The 24,067-nt window shown below is 35.7% G+C and overlaps 1 protein-coding gene across 5 annotated transcripts in view; it reads left to right on the top strand.

Annotated features, from left to right (window-relative positions):
* Window positions 1–2,741: 2,741 nt before the first annotated feature.
* Window positions 2,742–24,067, top strand: part of spata13 (spermatogenesis associated 13) — a 38,665-nt gene continuing 17,339 nt past the window's right edge. For 2 of the 5 annotated variants that reach the window (XR_012399321.1, XM_073940669.1), the window contains exons 1-4: window positions 2,742–3,155; window positions 16,890–18,335; window positions 20,602–20,640; window positions 22,207–22,922. Coding sequence is in view for 2 of the 5 variants with exons in the window: in XM_021473778.3 (XP_021329453.1) it covers window positions 3,147–3,155; window positions 16,890–18,335; window positions 20,602–20,640; window positions 22,207–22,665 (1,953 nt within the window). In the remaining 3 variants the exon portion in view is untranslated. Of the gene's footprint in view, window positions 3,156–10,889; window positions 10,930–16,889; window positions 18,336–20,601; window positions 20,641–22,206; window positions 22,923–24,067 lie in introns of those variants that run through there. The other 3 variants (XM_021473778.3, XR_012399322.1, XM_021473779.2) reach the window with 3 other exon arrangements.

Raw genomic sequence — 24,067 nt, 5'->3', positions numbered from 1 at the left:
ATCTAGTCAAATATTATTTACTGTCATCATGGCAAAGACAAAATAAATCAATTATTAGAAATGAGTTATTAAAGCTATTTTATAGAAATGTGTTTAAAAAAAAAAATCTGCTCTCTGTTAAACAGAAATTGTAAAAAAAAAATAAACAGGGGGGCTAATAATTCTGACTTCGACTGTATTTGGAGGATTTGAATGTATGCTCAAATCTGTACTCTTGAATTATTTAATAATTACATTTATTATTCTCATAATCTTGGTCATATATTTATTAAATGCTACACTATTATCATGTGGCCAGTAGTAGCCAGCTAGAACGTGCAAATTCCTAGCACTTAACTAAATTACAGTTAAAGGGATAGTTCACCATCAGGGGAGCACAGGGCATAAAGTAACATGGAGTAAAATGTAGTTTTAATGAATTTTCTCAGGGTTACAGCAGATGTCTTCCTAACAATTTTTTTTATTTTATTTTAATCAGCAAAATATGGATGAGAGACCATTTTTGCAGCATTAAAGTAATTTAATTATACTCTCTCTATATATATATAAATAAATAAATATATATATATATATATATATATATATATATATATATATATATATATATATATATATATATATATTATATATATATATATATATATATATATATATATATATTTTTTTTTTTTTTTTTTTTTTTTTTTTTTTTAACTTGTGAAAGCATGTATGTAAAATCTTATAATGGTATGGGCTTATAGATGGAACCATTTTGAAAGATGTAAAAAACACACAGTGACTGCAAGCCAGTTTTGAGGAAAACATGACACAGCGGGGTTAGTTGTAACAGGGTGTTACAAGTAAGCCCCACACTGTTGAACACCAATTAAACAAAATAATTTTGGAATGTTGAGTATATAGTTGGAATATTTCTAAATAGAAAACGTTTTTTTATTAAAAAAATATTTTACTAGAATATTATTGCTAATAATGCAAATAAATTAATTGTATATTCATGGTTAATAATGCAAATACATCCAAATATGTTTATCCAATAGATAAATAAATAAACATGCTGTGCTATGTAGAATAACATTTTTTATTAAGTACTGAGGAAATGTACTATTTAAAGTAAACTGAATTGAAATTAATTGTGAGAAATCTGCCTTTTTAAAGCACATGGTACAGCTAATCCTCTGTCTGTTACAACTTGCCCCGCAGGTGGGGTAAATAGCAACATTTTTACTCCTGGCACTTTTGGTAATACTGCACAGAAATCATAGGTCCGGCGATCTACCACCAGTGCTCTTTTGTAGAAGGCTAATGTGTTAAAATTATACTTGTGTGGTAAAAAATAATGTATGTTTAACCTTATTACTTTGTTCATTATTTGGCCAAAACCAAAAGTCTTACTTTGTGCCCCGCTCTCCCCCATTTACTCACCCCTCACTTGTTCCAAACCTGTTTGAATTTCTTTCTTCTGTTGAGAATATAAACATTTAAACACTGACTATCATAGGTGAGGTGAGGTGAGGTAAGGTAAGGAAAAACTTTACTGTGCCAGTAAGGGAAATTTGTCTTGGGCTTTTGCACTCAGCTGCAGTCATCACAAACATGCTAAAACAATACAACATACAAAAAAAAAAAAAAAAAAAAGAGCTCATAAATAAATAAATAAATCTACCCTCCACCCCCCAAAAAGTAACATGCCTACCCCCATAAATGAGCAAAACAGATACTCTCAGTCTGAGCCACCACTATTATTTAATAGTTTAATGCTTACTGGAAAAAAGGAATTTTTTTTATTGATTTAATCTACTGCAAGATACTGTGAACCTTTTCCCAGAAGTTAACAACTCATACTCCTTGTGCATCATGTGATACGTCACAAACTATTTGTTTAGCATGTCTTAATGTGTCCTGTTCATACATATGCTGCAGTGACATCTGATCTGATACACCAATTTTTTTTTCATGCAGTGTGAATCAAACGGTCTACTTTAGATCTCAGCTGCACAGACAAGTTGCCAAACCAGGCTGTGATGCCGTACCTTATTAAGCTCTCAAAAACAGCCTGATAAAACATGATCATACATTTTTGATCCACTCCATGAATTCTTAGATGTTGTAAAAAGTAGTTGTTGCTGAAGCTTATGCAGAGATTGTCAACATGTAGGCTATATTCCATTTCAGTGATCAAAAAGACACCAAGATATTTATGAGCTGACCTGGGTGATGGATTGAGTATTGATGGTCACTATGATCGCCAATTCCTCTAGGGTCAAACACCATCTCTAGTGTTTGTTCTATAGTAGGCCTATTTGTTTTTTCCTATTGATGTCAATGATTACAGGTTTCTAACATTCTTTAAAATATCTTCTTTCGTGTTCAACAGAATAAAGAAGCTCATAAAGGTTTAGAACCACTTGAGGATAAGTAAATAGTGCCTAAATGTTAATTTTTGGGTAAACTATTCCTTTACCTGTTTGTTTAGAAGATGTAAAAACATGCTAAGCAGAGCAGAACATAAAAGCTAAAAGTAGCCTACTTGTTACCCTTCTGCATATCGAGAAGAATGTTAAAACAAAACAAAAATAATTAAAGGGCACTGTAACATCAAACAAATGATATCACAGTCGTGGTGCTGGTGGTTTTGGCAGGCGTCCCGTGCGCAGACTATGAACCGCGTATCACAGCCGACCTTTTTTCTCCGCCCCGCAGCAATCAGCGCAACAAGTGCACTGATGCTGGCCAATACCGTCGCGACGCTGCCTGCAGTCATGGCTCTCTGGCTGAGCCCTTCCACCGAACCTATCCAAACTTTTTAACCGATACGGGTTGACCCTCGAAATCAGGTTGATTTATTTCGTTAAATTACATAGCCTGAAGGAGTTGGCGAGCCACGGACAGTCGCACTTTTTTACGGAAAGTTTTCTGCTTCTGCTAACGTTAGTTGTGTGACTACGGAGTGTTTGTTCACGCACGAGACGAAATATTGGCGTCTGTCTGCTCATCGTGTACTTTAAGATTCACCATTGGTTTGTATAACGATTTCCGCTAGGTTACTATGCGTAATTTGTCGGACATTGGACTGTCGGAGGAGTTAGTCGGGTCGATCGAAGCCGAGCAACTATTGTGACACCGGGCCAAGACACCGCTCAAGAAGTATGATAAAGGTAAGACTCTGCGTCTAAATAATATCTGCTTTTCGGGTTCATATGTGGGTTTTGTATGTTTTAAAATCACAACGTATGCGTGAACATGTGCGGAGAAAAGTTTGACTGCGGGTTTATCATCTTGCCAGTTCCGTTGGGTTCAAAAGAGGCTGAGGGGAGGAGGAGGGTATTGTGTATGCGTTACTATCCCACTAGTTACCATAGGGATGTGGGGGGTGTTTTCGCGCAAAGCTTGTAGGGATATCGGAGAAGTGAAGGAGGGGGTTGGTTGGGGTGGAGGTGCTTCTTAAAGAGCTTTATAGAGAGACTGAGTTCATTAAACTCACAAATAAACCAGAGTTTTTTCTTCTCTCTCTTCTGGGGAAAAAGCCCAACTTTGTGTAATCGCCTTCATTCATACCAGCTCGCTCTTAAACCTGAAATAGTTGTCTTGATTTGTCCTGCTTGAAAGCTTTTTATTGTGGTGGAACAGAAGAAGGGGATTTTTGTTTTCAGCTATGTAAGGACACAAACATGTCATGCAGTGTTTCATAGATAACTGGTTTTAAACCAGGGGTCCCTGGATCAGGTTTGATCGATATGGCTTTAACTGGGTTAAAATGGCATGCTGTTCTTAACTGACAAAGCTGATGCTTAACTGGTTGGTTAAGTAGGACTTAGCCTAAAGGGTTGGTTCCCCCAAATATTTATTTTTCAGTTTATTTACATATCCTCAGGCCATCCAAAATGTAGGTTACTGCACAGAATGATTGTTTTGCTTCATATACAGTGCTCAGCATATAGACCCCTTACAAATCTATCTTTTAAATTCATATTTTATAGAAGAAGCTATTGTTACGTCTATCATTACAATATTATATTTGTGCATACATTAGATTAGTCAGTACTAAAGCCAAATCTGGAGCTTATCTAACAAAATAATTACACTTACATTTACACTTACAATAACGGTTCTAAAACTAGTACACCCAAATGCATGTTAGAAAAATATTAAATACAAATGAACAAAAAAGGAACAATCAAGAGAAGCGAAAAAAAGAATATTTTGCTTGAATTTAATTTATTATCTTTCAATTTCTAAATATGTTTGGTGACAAAAATATTATTTTAATAAATATATCTGCTTAATAAATCTGTTTTGTTTAAATGCACACAAATAAATTGCCCATATTCACTGAGAAATATATTAAAACATATATTTTCAAAGTGGCGTGTATACTCATGCTTAGCACTGTAACTTCAATGTACTGTAGGAAGCCACAGGTATTAGTTTTCCTTACCTGTGCTTTTTGACTCTAAAGATGCCAGTAGCTGCAGTTCCTGCTGAAAATCTCCTTTACAGCTCTGTTTAGAAAAACGTATGCATACATATTGGCAAAAAACTCCAGATAGGATGTTCAATTGCTGTATTACTTAACTTTCTAATTAAAACAAAAATGTTTTTATATATTTAGATTTTATCTAATGCATTTATTCATATCTGTGTGGAATTTTCTTCCAGACATTATCTGTCCCTTAAGTAAAACATAAATACAGTAAATAAATAGTTTCTTTTTTTATATATATATTCCAAAAAGTCCTAAAATGGACTGATGGTTGATTTATTTGAGTTGTTCTGTTAAGGAGTATGTCATTCGGTTATTTCTATGATTTTTTTCCTCATTAAAAACACTTTACAAATTTACAAACCCTGTTTTTATCATTGTCCTCAGCCCAAATGAACCTGCAGCTCTTAATAGTTTTGTTATGCTGAAAACTGTTATTTAGAAAAATAAACTTTAGAAATAGCAAGTTTAAGTTGGTATCGTTCACATTAATTGATTAAAAACATGAAATTATAAATAAACTCCACAAATAAATACTATTTTACTGTTGTCCCCATGTTTCTGTCAGTCTGTCACATTTGGATTAAATTGAACATAAAATGCGTGGAATGCACCTTTAAGACTATGACATCATATGATGGAGGAGAAGCTGACATTGATCAATGAGTTCTATCATTGTATGATTTTTTTTTTTTGAGGATGACAAGCTTAAGTCGGGCCCTGTCACATTTTTCATAAGTGAAAATGTATGTTTCTGGTAGAAAGATATGAATAAATTAAAATTGCATTAAAGAATGAATGGACATATATAATCTAATTTGTCATGTATAAATAACACCATGTCTGTTAAGATTATATCAAAATACAATTAATTATATTATGTTTAAATGATTCAAAAGCTTATCCACTAATCACCAACTGAGAAACTCGTGGAAATTCATCAATCAAAAAGTGTGGGAACGTACTTCTGGAAATTACGGAAATAATCAAGGTTAATTACGTTAATCTACATGCCGTTTGAAAACAAGCAGCTTTGTCATCATTACAACCAAAGTCCCAGAATTAAAGTATCTCAGCCGACACGGGGGGCCTCCACACATTGTCTTGGACAGCAGGAGAGTTTTTGAAGTCTACCGTGAGAAGTGCTGTTATAAATGCATTCAGGATTTTAATAAAACAACACTGTTTAAAAAACTGAACTTGAAATTTTAAGGCTACAAACATCAGGACATTTTTGAGTTGACTCAACTTTCAACCCATTTATTTTACTTGACAAATGTCCTGAAGTTTGTTGGCTTCATTTTAAGTTTCAACTTTTTTTTACAGTGTAGATTTTCATTTCAGTTTGTAAGTGCCTTATTTCTCATTATTTAATGTCTAAAGTCCACTAGATGTTTGTCATGCGCACACCATGTGCATCTGTCGACACCATAATTTATGGCAGATAAATGAAGCATGCCAGAATGAGAATGTCAATGCAATCTTAGTTCGTAATATGCGATAACAATTGGTTAAAAGTACAGTGTCCAGCACTTTCGCTTCTCTAAACAAATGCTTTGCTTTAAAACGTCAACACACTCAAGCGCTGGAATGCACTCCTCCACACATAATGAGGGTGTTTGCGTTATCACAAGACACGCACAAGGAATTTAATGCCTCACTGGGTGCCTCCTAATCCACGGTCGCCGTAAATTTAGGCTAAATCTCACTTCCCACCCTCTTTCTTACGATCTTACATCCTGATAGTGCAAAAATGCATTGATGCGTTAAGTGTTTAATGATGTTTTGTCAGTAGAAAGTGTCTGTTGGTGTGGGCTTTTTGTTTGAAATACTTGTTATGCTATAAACAACTCTATGAATTCAGTGCATGGATATAGGAATAGCTCACGCCAAAATAAAAGAAAAATCTTTCATTGATTTGAATGACTGAATTTGTTCCCTGAAAACAACAGATTTTTGACATATTCTAGGTGTTTCCTTATAAATTGCAATAAAGGTAAATGAGAATTGGCTTCAAAATGATCAAACAATTTCTATAAACAAAAGTTGTTGATGTGAATTTCTTTGCTATATTACAAGCGTTGTGTGAGGTAAAAATATGAGTACATTTCGACTTCAGCACTAGCTCTTCTCTCTGGGTTCATGGCAGTTCAAATGACGCAGGGATGACAAACAAACAAAATCTTTTGAGTCTGAGCTTTTTAGTGAATCGCAGTTGATACAACTTAAAAAAAAAACATGTCTGAATGGTCTGTTAGCAAACCAGACTGATCCCATTCTTGGGTTCAGCTTACTGATTCAACAACTGTTTACAGACCATTGGCAATGAAAATCATCAGTGAATAACGTCTTTAAACTTGTTTCTTTTACAGAGCCTTCAGACTTGTAAAAAATGTGGACAACTACTTTTCTAAAGAATTTTGCATCATATTTAAGCTTTAAAACATCAGCCTCTTTTCACTCATAAATTGCTTAGAGATGTCACAAATAATCTTAAGCAGCAAATAACACTAAGCTATACTTCAGTCATCCATATTACACAACGGTCCACTCACAGTCCTTATGTCATCATCACAAGGGTCTGTAGATGTTTGCACTGAATGTATCCACTTTCAGTTGGTTCTAGAGTAGACAAAAATGCATTTGATTGGACTCATTTTTAAGCACAAGCAATCATGTTGTTGAAAGTGTTGAAACAAATACTATACTGTCATAATATAGGATTGTAATGGATATGTTGTTAAGCGATAAAACTTCACTGTTTTCTCCCAAAACACATGGATAAGGATTATGATTGATGTAACTTTGCTTTTCTATTTAGTTGTAATGACCAGTGGATCAGATTTTTACTTGCTCTGCCAATACTTTCACTTGTCCTTCCAAAAAAAAAAGTTAATAGATATTTCTCAGCCACAAATAAAAAAAAAAGTGTCAAAATGTTTGTAAATCTTGAATTTCAATATTTAAAAAAAAGTTAATAAATGTATAATGAGCAAAATTCAAAGTGTTTTGCAAACAAAAGTAGCAAAATGTGCAGGTATTTTATTGCAAACAAAAGATGGCTGACCTGCCAAATTGACGGCAAACTGTACAAAACATCTTTTTTTTTTTTTAGTCATGGCGTACCCTTGTAAATGTTCGAAACAAATGTTTAACTTTTGCATCATCACTTGATGTTGCCGCCATGTTGCTGTCTCTTTGCTTTACTGGTTTTTACGGAAAAAATTACATGCTCACAACATCCAGTCAGATAAGAGGAACCGAGAAGGTAGCATTTGAAGGCTTCAAAACACAGACTGTTTCTCAATTCTGACTGTATTTGCACCCAATTTACAAATAGTCACAGGCAAATTAAACTTTAGGGACAGGGCATCAGGCCAGTAACGATCCTGTCTACTGTCTCGAGCATCTCACACACTGGCCCTGGGCCATCGGGCAGTCCTTTTTGTTGAGCCCTGCATTCTAACATTCACACAGAACACATTTTTCTATTCCAATGTGCTGTACATTTTCTATGTAAATGCTCTTGATGTGAACGTTTATGTTTTACATTTCACACTTTTACAGCACCTTGCAAAGGAAAATTTCAGCTTTTAGACCCAGTGCCACTCATCAATGTCAGTTCCAAATCAGTTGACCAATCAGAAGATCTCTGAGGGTCAAACATTACAAGCTATTGCTATTTACAATAGCAAGTTGATATGATGGCTTTTTTATTTAATGGCAATGTAGGGAAGGCAGTTTTGCAAAAATCATTCCCGAGTGCTACATCTTTTGTTTTTAGATTCAGTGTGAATGGCCCCTTACCTTGCTTACTTATCTAAAAACCAAAATAATGCTTTTTAAAATGGAAGTTGAATTCACAAAAAATGCCCCATTACAACACATAGCTATTGCTAATAAATAAGTGCATCATCAAAAATGTCAAAAAATATATATTTTAGCAAAGTTGTGATAGCAAAATACAGAAAATAACCCTTACAGCAAAATGGAAATGCAGTAGCATATCCGTGTCTGTCAGAGCATCTGATGGTGCAAACTGCTTCAAACTATATGTTTTATATTACACCTGCTATATTATCAACTGGATTATGCAGTTTCCCCGCAGCTGCTCACTCTGTGTCCTTCACTACTTTCAGATGTGCTCCAATCAAATTGAACGACATTGCATACCATTTGAGTTAAAATATATACAAACAGAAAAGCAAACAATAGTTGCATCGATAATGAGCCAGTTTTGGCAGAAAGCAGTGAAGCATCAATACCCTGTTTTGGCACTCTATCACATCCCATAATCATAATATAGTTAATAAGCTGCCCATTTAAACACTTTCAACCACATGATTGTTTGTGCTTCAAAAGCAGTGCGATCAAATGACATTTGTTGACTACTGTAGAAACAACTAAAAGTGGACAAGTTAGAATTTTTTAGAACCTGTCTAAATATTTTTAGCAAATATTCAACTTAGCTCCCCTCTCTATTCAGTACGTGTGCATTTCACCGAACGCTCCAGTGAGCATGTGACTAAATAAGACGGAAGGGTCTCTAAAGAAATATGAACACAAGTGGTCACAAGACATTTGAAAGCATGAGAATACGGATATGGAAATTTTAATGCTTTTCCGGTAATCATTTGGCATAGAAACAAGGTCTAACTTGTTCATCCATAGCCAAGTATACTTTTTAAGTTGTGCAGACATGTCCATGTGTTAGACAGAGAGGAATGCAGAGAATATAAGATAAACAAACCTTTAAATATTGCATGAAAGGCTGACATTAGATTTTTTTCTAATTATTGGATTATAGAGCCAGATCAGGCTCAAAAATAAAACATTTACAAAAAAAAGTTCATACAAGCACAGCATAGTTCATGTTTACCAAATCCATTTTATAAATTCAAAACACGATTCATAAATGCAACATAATTTGTGAATTCACAAGTATAAATCATAAATATTTTCCCCAGATTAATTGGATTTGTGTATTTATGAATCGTGTTTTGAATTCATAAATTAGATTTTTGTATTTATGAATCCTTCTTTAATTTTACCAATTGAATTTGTGAATTTTTGAATCGTTTTAAACTTACCAACTGGATTTGTGAATTTTTTAATCATGTTTTGATCTTACGAACGGGATTTATGAATCGTGTTTTGAACTCATGAACTGGATTTGGGTATTTTTAAACCGTGTTTTGAATTTACAAATTGGATTTTTGTAATTTTGAATCGTGTTTTGAACTCACTAATTGGTTTTGTGTATTTTTGAATTGTGTTTTGAGTTTACGAATTGGATTTGTGTACCTATGAATTGTGTTTTGAATTCACAAATTGGATTTTTGTTTTTATGAATCTTGTTTTAAATTAATGTATTAGATTTGTCTGTTTATGAATCGTGCTTTGAATTTAGGAAATGGATTAGTTTATTTATGAATCCTGTTTTAAATTTACAAAAATTAGATTTTTGTATTTATGAATCATGTTTGAACTTACGAATCGGATTTGTGTATTTTTAAATCGTATTTTGTATTTACTGGTTAGACTTGTGTATTTTTTAATCATGTTTTGAATTTACAAATTGCATCTTGTAAATGTGAATTGTGTTGTGGATGTAGGAATTCTATTTTGTAAATGTATTATTATTTAGACTGATCTAGCTCCATATTAAATAACTAAACTTTTTAATATTTACTAAAATGTCATATTTATACATGATATCTTCATCCATGAGATTTTGAAAAGTATAAATAATAAAGCATAATATAGTTTATTAATCTCACACTTTTTATTAGTGTTCTGTCTCTTCAAATGCGGTTTACATAAGCCCATTCAAGTTTCACATGCACAGTGAAAGTTCTGACCTTTCCCTAAAGCTTAGCAGGTTTTTTTGGACATACTCTCTTCCTTTATACGTTCTCACCAGTGGACTTGGAGCAAACAAATGCAGGTCATGAGACAGCTGAGATGAATAGGGTGTCAAATGTAGCATTACTTGATGCGTCCCTTAAAGGCGGCAGGGTGTGTCTGCCTCCAAACTGGGCTTCTTGTTCTCACTGACAAAAAAAGGAGAACTGGGTCGTAATATGGTCGGTGGTATCAGTAACCAAACAAAAATAATAAATCTCTTCAGTCTCCAGTGTGCTTTCATCCATACGCCAGCCCTACTAGATTGATTTAAGAGGTTATTGCTGCAGTCAACAGGTTTTTCTCTCTACACACGCAGAGCATGTGTCTTTGTGTGTGTGTGTTTGACAGTATGCAGATATATTGATGCTAGTCCAGACTGATAAAGCCTCATAATCAGATTAGGACTGGGAGAGAGGGGTGCTGCTGATAACATATGTGGGTTTGAGCAAGTGCAGTCTTGTTCAGAGGGATGAGGAAAGATTGTACCCGTGAACATTTTGTCCATTCAAGTCCTTCTCAGCCAGTGGCGGGATCGTCAATGGGTGAGTGAACTGAGATCTCTGTAAACTTAGTGTATTATTCTTATAAGGATATAAATAAAGCAGAAAGTCTGGATTGCTGAAGGGTGGTGCTGCCAAAATGAAAGCAGATTGTTGGAGTCAGTCTTCTAAGTAGTTAAATAAAGAAAGCGTAGGCTTCATTCCACAGTGAAGTGACAGCATGGTAAGACTTGCTTGGCTTGATGGACAGATTGTAAAAACTGGTGTGGTCGGTTATTCTTAGGAATGTCCTTAGTCAGAAAGCATCATTTTGAGCTTATGTGGATTTATTTGTGCAGTACAATGTCATCTTTCACAGATAACGCCTTCATTGAATGGGACCGCTAAAAAGTCATTGTTAATACTCACCATCATGATGTTTCAAACCCGTATGACTTCATTTTTTTGAGGAAAACAGAAGTGTTGAAGATATTTTGATGAATGTTTCAGATTTTGTTCATGAAAGGAGTTTGGTTTCAAAACCAATTTGGTTTCGTGGTAGAGAATGAGGATGAGTAAATGATAACTTTAAATTTGGGGGAGGTTATTTACAATTCATTTCATTAAAACATGACTGCAAACACCAACGAATATAAAATAGTACATCGACTTAATTATTCTTGGGTTAAGCTTAACAAATTCTACCCCTTCCTCTCCTCTAACTGTAACAAATGTGAATTTGCGGAAGGCTCCTTAGGGCATCGTTTTTGGTCATGCCTAAAACATTTTGAGTTTTAGAGTGAAATTTTTAGATTCTACCCTACGGCTTATTCTTGTGACCTCGCCCCTGATCCTGATCCACTGTTTTTGCTTTATTTGACTCACTTCGTGGGTTCAGTCATCAAATTAAAAAGCTGTCCAAAATGGAATGGTGATAGCATAAATTATTCTTTGTCTAGAAAAAGACATTAGGACCACTTTTTAAATCCTAGTTTTCAGAATTCTCTAGCACTTTACAACTAGAGAGACTTGGACACAGTCTTGCTAATAGCATTGCTGGCTTTGAAGTCACCTGGAAACCCTTTTTTAATCTGTCAAACCCTTTTTTTTTATCTGTCAAATGTCAAGGATAACAGTTTAAAAGTATGACCCTGTCATTGTTTGCAAAATCACTTTATTGCCTGGGCCCATTGGCCTAGAAATGTATAGTTGAAGTCAGAATTATTAGCCCCCCTTTGATTTTCTTGATTTTTTTTTCCTTTTTTCTTTTTTAAATATTTCTCAAATAATGTTTACCAGAGCAAGGACATTTTCACAGTATGTCTGATATTTTTTTCTTCTAGAGAAAGTCTTATTTGATTTATTTCGGCTAGAATAAAAGCAGTTTTGAATTTTTAAAAAAATATTTTAAGGACAAAATTATTAGCCCCCCTTTTTTTTTTAAGAATTATTTTTGGCCTTTTTGCCTTTATTAGATAGGACGGTATTGAGACAGGAAGTGAAGTGGGAGAGAGAGAGGGTAGGGTAGGTAAATGTCGTCGAGCCGAGATTCGAACTCGCGACGCCCTGACGTGCTATTGCACCATATATCGGCGCGCTAACCACTAGGCTATTGCGCCGATAACGCCTTTAAGCTATATATTTTTTCGATAGTCTACAGAACAAACCATCGTTATACAATAACTTGCCTAATAACCCTAACCTGCTGTCAAGCCTTCCTCACGTAAAACACATTTTGTTAGAATGTAAAATATTTAAGATTACTAGACAAGGATATTATTATATGTCTCTACATGAAGACATTTAAGCCATTTATTATATATTGAAGTAAAAAAAAAGTAATATTTAATGCTTTTAATGTAAAATTTAAAAGTTTTGCCTCTTATTGATATAGCTATATTGATATTTCTAGGAAATATATAAGTTGCTCATAAATAAGCAAACATTTGTTCGTTGAATCTCCTCGTTAATTTGGTGGAAAACCACAGTTGGGTTTGGTGGGTCACCACAGCGGAATGAACCGCCAACTTATCCTGCATATGTTTTACGTTTCACTGGGAAATACCCATACACTCCCATTCACACACAAACACTATGGACAATTTAGCTTACCCAATTCAACTACAGTATAGCGCATGTCTTTGGACTTGTGGGGGAAACCAGCTACGCTGCCCTATTCATCATTTATCAAAGTGAAAAACCATATGTAATGGTTTTAATGTAAAATTTGACCTCTTGTTGATTTATGAATTTGTTATCATTATGTAATACGTTTTAGTCTATATTGATCTTGCTAGGAAATAGCCATAAATTGCTCAAATTTAAATGGCAATAAATATATAATATAATATAATATAATATAATATAATATAATATAATATAATATAATATAATATAATATAATCATTTCTTTGTCTAATCTTCTCATTAATTTGGTGGAAAACCACTAGCAGCCTGTAAAGATCCTTTTTTTTTAATCAATTATTGAGTATTTTAAGAGAATTATTTTTCCCTGTTTTATTTTCAGTAGAGTAGATCTTGCCTTAATGTATAAAACATTCTTCTTTCTGTTAAAACCAATTTATATACAGGTTCTGGCAGAGGGAAGTTGTTTATCTAGCATGAATTCTCCATCGTCTGCCTGAAAATAAGAATGAGTTTTCAAGTAAAGTAAAGTTTTCATAAAGGCGTGCATGGCTTCAAGAATGTTGAGTCAAAGTTTAGTATCCGTGCATCAGTGCATATTAGTCTAAGGTGTGTTCGGGTGTATTAGCGGCTTCTGTAGGCATGCTGCTGTTTATGTTTATGAGCTTTTGTTTAGGGAGTTCAGTTTGAGCCTGACTCCAGATGGTAACTGCACAGGGGCTGTTTGGGCTCTTAATTAATTCTCCTTCTGCAACAGCGATAACACAGAGGAAGAGGAGTTGGAGAGAAGCTCTTGTTTTAAACTCGGAGACACTGGACGTGTGAGTAGACTGAGGAGTGACTTGAAAGTTGAGTTAATTACATTCTTTTAAAGCTCTAGTAAACAAAAAGGTCAGGTGGCAGCTTCTTCCTCATGCCTGGATGGCGCTGAATGTTTATGGGAAGCTGGAGTTAAAGTGACTAAAGGTCCAAAGCAGGGGCGCCCAAACTTTTTTTCTAAAGCGCCAAAACCAAACTTGATTGAGGGCTGTGGGCTGAAGTTAAATATGCCAAATCGTATTACGTTAAATTTACCATAGGTAAATCCTCATTTATTTGTCTAATATTAAATAATGACTAGAAAACGTTGCTTTAAAACATTAAATAATGAGGCAGTATAATTTTAAATTTTTTTATAATGAACTTATTATATTAAAAACATAAACAATCCCATTTATAACACAATGGAGTTCATTGCTGAATACACTAGTCGTGCTGCTCCTGCCTTTGCCTCGATTTGTTCGCCGATGTCTTGTGCATCTGTCAAGTGACAGTATTTACATGTTAAAAGTCTGATTCATTTACAACATTTAATTTTAGTTGGCTCTTTTGTAGCTCAACAGTTAGAGAAAGAAATAAAAACACACATTCAATTCAAAATGTGGTCTCTGTCGAAGGCATTCGCCCCCAGCCAACTCCCCATCATTTTTCCTCTCCCTCCAGATGGGATGGCGGGTCAAACCAAAGGTTACCATGGGCCAACTTTGGCCCGCGGGCCCTACGTTGGGCACCTCTGGTCTAAAGGTACATGTGGCTAATCTGTATCCGATTGTTAAGTTTGACTTCACGCAAAGCAGCTTCCGGGTCCAAGCGCTATATCAAACTGTATGAGGAGACTCATCAAATGGTAATAATAAACATTTACAAAGCGCTGTAATACTTTCTAAAATTACGGTTGCAATATCCATCCCTAATATCTGATGGTCAGAAAGTGATACATTTTTTATAAATTGTTAAAATGTTGGTATTTGCAATGTAGAAAGTCCAGAGACTGTTGTGTACACTATAGTTTTATATAAAATTTATTTTAATGTGTGACCGGACTAAAAAGGGGGCTTTAAACGAATATTTTCTTAATTCAAATAAGTAGCGGTTTGGACCTGGAAACAGTATTCCATACATCACCAATACATCACGACTTAAAAAGCGGGAACGGTGGTCAAAGGAAATAATTGAAGTTCAGTCAGTTAATGTATGAATATTTGAATTAGATAACAACATTTCTAGCCGAGTGTCATTTATTTTCAAAATATCACAGCAATGGGTTTTAAATAATAGAACAAATGTATAAGGCTGAAAACGATAATCAAAAGTTCATCCTGCTGGTTAAACAAGTATCAGTTCAAGCTCTGATTAAATTTTCTATTTTACTTAAAAGACACATAACATTTAAGTTTTTATTTCTGTTTTATGTCCTGAACACTGTGTAACTGTACTTGTGTATAACTAGTACACTCAAAACAGAAAAGAGGTCATAAACTATATAACGTCAAAGGTCCAAAACAAATGATTGGAGATTTGAGAATCAGTTGAGAGAGGTTAAACCAGATTGCATTTAATCTTTGCTAATATTGGTATTAAATTGGTCAATTTATTTGTGATAACTGATAACAAAATATGATAAATATGTTGATGATTTGGTGATTGTGAGTCTCCTCCACGATGAGGATTTTGGGGAATGGCCCTGTTGTGGAAGAATTTACCTCCTGGTGTGATATATATATTTTTTCTCTCCAGTTAAATGTAAATAAAACAAACAAATGGTGATGGATTACAGGAAGGCTTCTCCTACCCCCAGTATAAAAACTATTAAAGGTTTCGACACTGAAATTGTTGACACACATAAATTTATAGGGGTCGATATCAACAAAATGTTGACATTTCAACCAAACACCCGGGCTGTCATTAAAAAAAGTTCAACAAAGTTTGTATTTTTCTGAGGAAACTTAGATCGTTTCAGGTTTATACCTATAAACAATTTATTGAATTTGTTTTGTCTTTCTGCATTGTAGTTTGGTACGGTAATCTAAGTTTGTCAACGGGTTGAGTAGCCTTGTGAAAATGGCAGGCAAAATCATCAGTTTTAACCAAACTGGTCTAATTGTAATTTACCATAATTATGTTTTAAAGAGAGCTCAGGGTATCCTTTGCACCCTGGATCACCCATTGTACTCTGTGTTTCAGCTGCTGCCATCAGGATGTTGTTTTAGTGTTTCCATTTGCAGGACACATAGAATTAGAAATTATTTTATAATGGTGGCCATTAGGTCATTAAAAATAAGTCCAGCAGGGAGGGAGATGCACCTAAAAAATAATGTATTGTATGTTGTGTGGAAATATCTTGTTAATGTGTACGTGGAACTTTGCTGAGTCTGGCATATGTTCCTACTCTGCAAAAAATGGGTTTAACATCTCAACATCTAAAGGTGGACCGCTACCTCCTCACTCAGAAAATTGGTAGAAAACCCTGGGCAATTTATTGCATTAATCACAATGGATTAGAGGTTTTCATTGCTCAGTCATGCTCATAAAAGCCTTTCATGATGGCAAACATCGCACCAGGCAACAACGTCCACCCGGTGGTGGAGGGGCCTCTCTTTCTCAGGAATTAAAAAAAAGTTTAGCCTAAATCATTTACAGGAAATTTTACAGCACTTTGTGTAACCTACTTGTGAACAAAGCTGTCATGCTGCTCACAGACACTGTCCAATTTACTAGATAAAGACATTACTCATTTTTGGCAGGAGGGCTGAAGCTTAATTTACACCTGTGGGTGAACAAGTACACTGAATTACCTGTGCTGATTTTTAGTATATCATAGGTCAAGTCATCAGACAGGTAATATAAGGAAATGATTTCAAAATGTATCTGATCAAGGTTATGGTTATCACATTGGTGCTGTATTGTTTCATTGAAGTGTGAAGTTAAAATCTTTCCTGTGACAGTTTCTGTGAGTCATTTATTGTCTACCTTCACATCACATGCTCTGGTGTTCTTTGTTCCAAAACCTGATTTTATCAGCTCAATCATTAATAACCTTATTTAATCTTGTTCTACAGGCAACTTCGTCAGACCTGCAGGGTTCCTCTCATAGCAATGACCCACAAAGTGACCCTTTCACTGAGGACCAACTGATGAATCCAAGTCTGAGGTCTGGTTGTAGAGTCCAGGTGCAACCGGTTTTATCCGAGCCTTGCTATGAAGAAAACCGGCTAAACCGACTAAAATCTCATGCCCAGTCTGTTCCTGTGATTGCCGATGGCCAGGCCAAGCTATACCCATCCAGGACAGTTCGTCTGTTTCCCACACAGGCAAAATCTGAGGATGGTGCTTCACAAAGAGGTCCACCTGTCACACCACAGGCTTGGTCTGGATTGGCTGGCTTTCGTGTCATGGGTTCTTTTAAAAAACTGCGGACTTCAGTTCTCCAAGGAATTCAGAACAGGAGCAATGCCATGGGAGCCAGTCAGGAGAGAAACTTATCCTCGGTGATTGAAGATAGTAGTAGTTTTTTGGTAACCAAACGAGAGATTTCCATCAGTCAAACCCACGAAACTGAAAAAGTGTTAAATGGGACATCTCGAACCAGAAAGACATCTTCGGTTTCAGATGAGGATGATTGTGAGGAGGTGTGTGGGTTTCAGAGGAATTCACACTTTTCTCAGAGTATCCGCAAGGCTTATGGGGCAGGACGGATATCAATGCTTGACATGGTCAACAAACAGAGCCTGTCTACTGCTGAGCCAGACCCCGTCAACACTGTGGAATCCACAGAACCTTGCAATAACCAAGACACTCAAGGAAATGTCAAGGTTCTCAAAAGACTAAGCAAAAGCGCAGATAATCTCCACGTTTTTAAGACTCATTTTAGACGCAAAGTTGCCACAGCTGAGCCACAAAACCCAGAATGTTCCAGCACTGTAATGCTTCAGAGGACCTCCAGCTCCTCATCGGTTGACTTGCAGGAACATGTTTTAGGTAGCCATCAAAGCCCCATGAGAACACGAGGACATTTGCAAAAGCTTGTCGGTAGTTTAACTGACCTCACAGTCAAGCGCAAAAACATTGCAAGCCCTTCTCCAAGAGTGCCAGTGTCACCCCTTAGTCAGCTACATGACGACTACTCGCGCAGAACTCCTTGTGTCCCCACTAGCGGGCGCCAACGTAGGCCTTCGCCTGTACCCACCAAAACCCAGCAGGACAGTACTTGCCAAACCATTCCAATTTTACACCCTGCTCCCTCTTGTCCTGCAGTCTTTATCTCTGACCTGGATGACTCTCTGGAGCCTCCTAGCAAAACCACAGCCCTTATAAGTGACTATGTACAGATGGCCGTGTCCTCATCTGAGCTGCATATTGGTGACTCGGCTTGTCCACCGGAAAAATACTGTGAACCTATGGAGTGCCATCAAAATGGATTAAATGATCACTACTCTCAAATTCCCCAGCAGTGCTCAAGCCCTTGTCTGAAGCCAACAGTCAATGGCAATGATGTTAACTTGCAGGTAAGACATTCCTAAGCACATTCCTATATGTATACAGAAGGGTGAGTGTACAGTGCTATCGACAAAGATTTTGTAAACAGAATAGTATTATGTGCATACTGTAAGTATACTTCAGGCTTTAAATGAACACCCCAACTTTTTACCATTATTGGATCCATTCAGCTGATCTCTGGGTCTGGCGGGATCACTTTTAGCTCAATCAAGTGACATTTTCAATCTTTTTGCTAAAGTAAACAATGTTTGAATGTACAAATGTTTGAATAACTAAATACACATTGTTTGTCAAATAATCAAGGCTAATTGTAAACTGATTAATGCCAATATACATGGTGCGCAAGCTAAGTTTCAATTGTGTTGTTTAAGTCTATTATTCCAGACTAGTTCCTAGTTCCAGACAATTGCTTCATGAACAACAAACTATTCCATTTAGACTGTAAGTTTAAAGTAAATGCTACTCTTTGTGTACTCATCAGTCATTTTATTAGGTACAACTTACTAGTACTGGGTTTTTCCCTTCAGAACTTAACCCCTTGTGGCATAGACTCAACAAGGTACTGGAAATATTCCTCTGACATTTTGGTCCATATTGACATGATAGCATCACGCAGTTGCTGCAGATTTGTTGGCTGCACATCCATGATGTAAATATCTTGTTCAACCACATACCAAAGGTGCTCTACTGGATTGAGATCTGGTGACTGTGGAGGCCATTTGAGTCCTGTGAACTCATTGTCATGTTCAAGAAACCAGTCTGAGATGATTCACACTTTGACATCGCACGTTATCCTGCTGGAAGTAGCCATCAGAAGATGGGTACACTGTTGTTATAAAGGGATGGACATGGTCACCAACAATACTCTGATAGAATTTTAGCCTCAGTTTCCTGCTCTAAGCTGACAGGAGTGACAGGAGTTGACAGGTATGGTCTTCATGTTGTGCGTTCAGAGATGATCTTTTTCATACCTCGGTTGTAACCAGTGGTTAATTGAGTTACTGTTGCCTTTCTATCATCTCAAACCAGTCTGGCCATTCTCCTCTTGACTTCTGGCACCAACAAGGCATTTGTGCCCACAGAACTGCCACTCACTGGACATTTTCACTTTTTCGGATCATTCTCTGTAAACCCTAGAGATGGTTGTGCATGAAAATCCCAGTAGATCAGCAGTTTCTGAAAATTCTCAGACCAGCTCGTCTGGCACCAACAACCATGACACGTTTAAAGTCACTAAAATCACCTTTCTTTCTCATTCTGATGCTCAGTTTGAACTGCAATTGGCTAATTAAAAATTGCATTAACGAGCAGTTGGACAGGTGTACCTATTAAGTGTCTGGCGGTGAGTGTACTGTATATCTGCTTTCCAAAATTTGCTCAGCGCTATTATGCGTAACTTGTTTGTCTTTTCCTCAAGACATTATTGATCAGCTGTTCTTGTTGTTGTTTGATTGAGTCTGACTGATAATAAGCAGCAAGACTGGACATGCACTTTTTTCAGATCAATTATGATATTTCCAAATGTACGAGGCAGACATCAGATTGTGGATGTCAAATCAATGGCAGCCATAAAGATCAAAAAATGACTCTAATCTTATTCCAAACACTTCATAACTGGATCAGACCAGTTAATTGAATGTCCTTGACCTTATATCCGGAAGTCATAAATCACAACAGAGAGAGATTTTTGTTGAAGCGTGAACTTTTGTGCTTTGCGTCATTTGTTCCTCACAGGGGTGACCCTTGTATCTGACGACGCAACCACAGCATCAAATATGGCTTTGTGGTGGAAGAAAGCCAGCTTAATAATACATTTCATAGCTCTGGTTTGATTGGTCGATCTAGCCAGATCAAGAATATATTTTATTGGATGACGTTTGATCTGAAGTGGTGCGTTGCTGTAGTGTCACATGGGCCGCTCAGCTGTGCGGCGATCTGCAGGTGGAGTTAATGATTAGTTTATGTTTATGATTAGCGGGATTGCTTCAACACAGCTCCTGGACCTGAATCTGAACACGTATCCGCAAGGACAGTGTCTCCTCCCCAGAAGAACAACCCAAAGGCCAAAGTCCATTTATCAGACCAAGTTAGCTTGGACAAATGGTCTCCAATAGGTCAGGGAAAGAATTAGACAAACTAAAGTGAGCCAAGCCCGAACAGACTTTATTTGCTTGTGTTTTTTTTTTTTTTTTTTTTTTTTTGTGTATGAGTTCACAGATGTGCTATGCATTGTGAACTGTTAACATGGTGCTGATTTATTGTGTGCCTTTTCAGTGTTTATGGACTGAAGAGAGAGAAACTGATGATCTTGAGGTAAGATTTTTTAAAATATATATGTATGTTTTGCATTTATTGATTATTTGCCATGCTATACAAATAGACCTTTACTGCTTTTTTTTTTTTTGCTAATGCTAAAGTTTAAATCTGGCTTTTTGAATTCATTCTGTCACTATAACTTGCTCTATTTGTTAGTATTGCAGATATAAAACTAAAAAAGTATATTTTAGTTTAATTTAATATAATTTGATAAATAACTGTGAATTAAAGTATGAGTATGTTGTTATTATGAACTGCTTTATTGTAAACAATAAATGGAAACAGATGTGAATTTGAAAAAAAAAAAGTCTACAAAAATGTAACACTCAGTAAATATTGCTGTAAATGTACTAATTGATACTTGCAACCATCATGATATAAAATAGTATCATGCTTTTACATTATTCTTTTAATTAATTAATATTTGTAAGTGTTTCATGCGTAATCGTGCTATGGTTTGCTATAATTTTATATTTGATTTTTTTCCTATATACAGTTCCGGTCAAAAGTTTGGGGTCAGTTTTTGTTTTTTAAAGAAAATGATTCTGTTCATCAAGGAGGTATTTATTAAACGTAAAAAAATGTTAAATGTTTATTTATTAATTATTTATTTATTACTTGTTGTGTGTAGTTTGAAATGAAATTATTACTCCAGTCATTATTGCTTTTATTACTATTACAAGTAATGACAATAATATTAATAATAGCAACAATAATAATAATAACAATTAATATTAGAGTAATTTCTGAAGGATCATGTGACTCTGAAGAATATCTGGAATCACTGAAATAAATGATTAAATTATATTAAAAACTACTTTTGAACAGTTATGTTATAGTGCAATAACATTTCACAATTTTACAATTTGTGCTGTATTTTTGATGATAAATGCAGCCTTGGTGAGCAGGAGAAGCTTATTTTAAAACATTTAAAAATCTTACTGACCCCAAACTTTTGACCGGTAGTGTATATGTGGCTATTTGAGTCCATATTGTCATAATTGCTTTATTCTGTCAAGATCTGCACAATTTTTGGGAGACCTTTTTCTGACTGGCTATCAGTCAAATATATCCATCCATCCATCCATCTATCCTTACATCATGCATAAATCCATATGTCCATCCATCCATACAGTGCATAGAGCTGTTGACATAATGTTTATTTTTACTGTCATTCATGGCAAAAACAAATGTTTCAAACAAAAATATTTTCATTAAGAGCTTTTTTTACAGTCATTTCACCTAATATTAGTTTCTTAAATCCTCTAAACCTAAAGGATGATCTAAAAATGAATATATAAACGTATCTGAAAACATGGCTTTTTATTATCTTGACAATTTGTCATTTTATGCTCTAAATGTGAAAGTTGTTTTAAATTTAGAAGACAGCAACATGTTTTTTAATCTTACTATAAATTGTAAACCAAGGGAAAGTGAGAACTCCCTAAAGGTTTCCTATGTTGTTCCATAGCTGTATATTGTTTTTAACATATTTACATCATTTGTCTGATGTTGTAGGTATTAAAGAGTAAACTAACTGCTGATATTGGCCATCTCCTCTAGGCTTCATCAGATAACCGCATCACCAGAGCGTTTCTTAAAAGTGATGAGGCCTCGACCCCTGCTGCTTCACCCATCACAAACAGCTGCTGCTCAGAATCTCCATTGGGAACTCCAACAACACCAAACTCTCCAGCTTTTGTCAGTGCCTCCCCCACCTCTGTAGTGCCCAGGAAGAGAGCAGGTCGCTCCAAACCCCGTCCAGTGTCCGACTATGGCCAGTTGGCCAGCTCAAAGTTCTGCATCCTCGAGGAGGACAGGGAGTTGGAGAATATGGACTATACTTCCCAAAAGGACTACATTAGCAATGGCAGCTACATAGAGAGCAGCAGACCTGAGAACGGTCATGTGTGCACTCAGAAAGAAAGCAGAAAAAGACGTCCAATCTCCGTTATTGGAGGAGTGGATCTGTATTCATCTCAACCTGCCGAGCAGAAGGATGACACTGAGAGTTTGCCCTCTGTAAGACCTTTTGCATTATTAGATTTTTTTAAGGTGCTGTATGTAAGTTTTTGATTCTTCTAAAGCATAAAAATACCATAATATTTAAGAAACATGCTACGTGAACATTCTTGTTTGTCTGAAAAACAGTCAAACTGAAGTCAGATATTATGCTTTGAATATGTGTGTTACAGCTGTTTTTGTTTTGATTATTTTAACCTGCCCAATGCCACTTGACTTGATGGAAAACACTGTATTTGATTAATTCGGTCAGCAAGGCTCAGGCCCGGATTAAGAACTCAGGGGCCCCTGGGCACATTGTCTCGTAAGGCCCCCTACCACCCCTATAGTTGAATTTAAAAAATAAGAATAATATAATAATTTTTAAATAAAATTAATCTATAATTTGTTGCCTACAAATTTAAATAAATGCTATATAGTACATATGTATTTATAGTCTACAAAGATTTAACTTATTTTTCAAAGCATTGAATAAAAATATTAATAAAACTATATATTTTATGCCCATTGGTTAATCCGGCCCTGGCAAGGCTCCTAAAGCATGTGCCCTTGACCAAAAATGCGACCTCCGGTGGACAGTAGCAGCCTTTGAAATGAGATGCAGATTCAGAGTTCCACATGAGGGGGTTATTAATTAGCAAATAATATAATATATATATATAGTTTTATTAATATTTTTATTCAATGCTTTGAAAAATAAGTTAAATCTTTGTAGACTATAAATACATATGTACTATATAGCATTTATTTAAATTTGTGGGCAAATTATATATGTATGTATATGGTATTTTAATGTATTGCTTTTACAAACTTATAAAGCATATTATTGCCATGGCTTATAACGCACAATGCTTCTCCAATCCAGTTCTATCAATCTGAGTTCTATCAATCTGAGTCATTCATAATACAAACACTGGTTTACTGTCTCTCTCCTCCTCTCCCTGTATTTTCTCTACTCTTCTCGTGATGAAGACTTGATTATAAACCTAAAAGTATCCGAAATCACAGACACAATACCTCTTCTCTCCTCTTCTGGGCCTTTCTCTCTCTCTCTCTCTCTCTCTCTCTCTCTCTCTCTCTCTCCCTCTCTCTCTCTCCTTTTCTGTCTGTCTCTCACACGATGAATCCAGTCCGCGCTGCCGTTAACCTCCTCCGCCTGGTTAATGCTAGCTACTCATCATTTAAAGTTACCATAATGTCTTCTTCTGTACCCTCATTCTCCTGATCATAGGTCTGTTTAAAGATGGTGTGTATGGAAAATGCCTCAATGAAATGCCTCCTCTCCTCTTTCTCTCGCGTTTGCTAAATCCACTTGTCCACTCATTTTTGACAGATATAACGTTACACTACAGTCCGCTCAGTTTAGTGCGGTTTATTACAAAACTGACGTTTCAGCGCTTGA

The sequence above is a fragment of the Danio rerio genome, chromosome 24 (genome assembly GCF_049306965.1).
Source record: "Danio rerio strain Tuebingen ecotype United States chromosome 24, GRCz12tu, whole genome shotgun sequence".
Taxonomy (NCBI): domain Eukaryota; kingdom Metazoa; phylum Chordata; class Actinopteri; order Cypriniformes; family Danionidae; genus Danio; species Danio rerio.
Note: the sequence above shows the minus strand (reverse complement) of the source record. Positions and strands in the feature narration are given on the sequence as shown.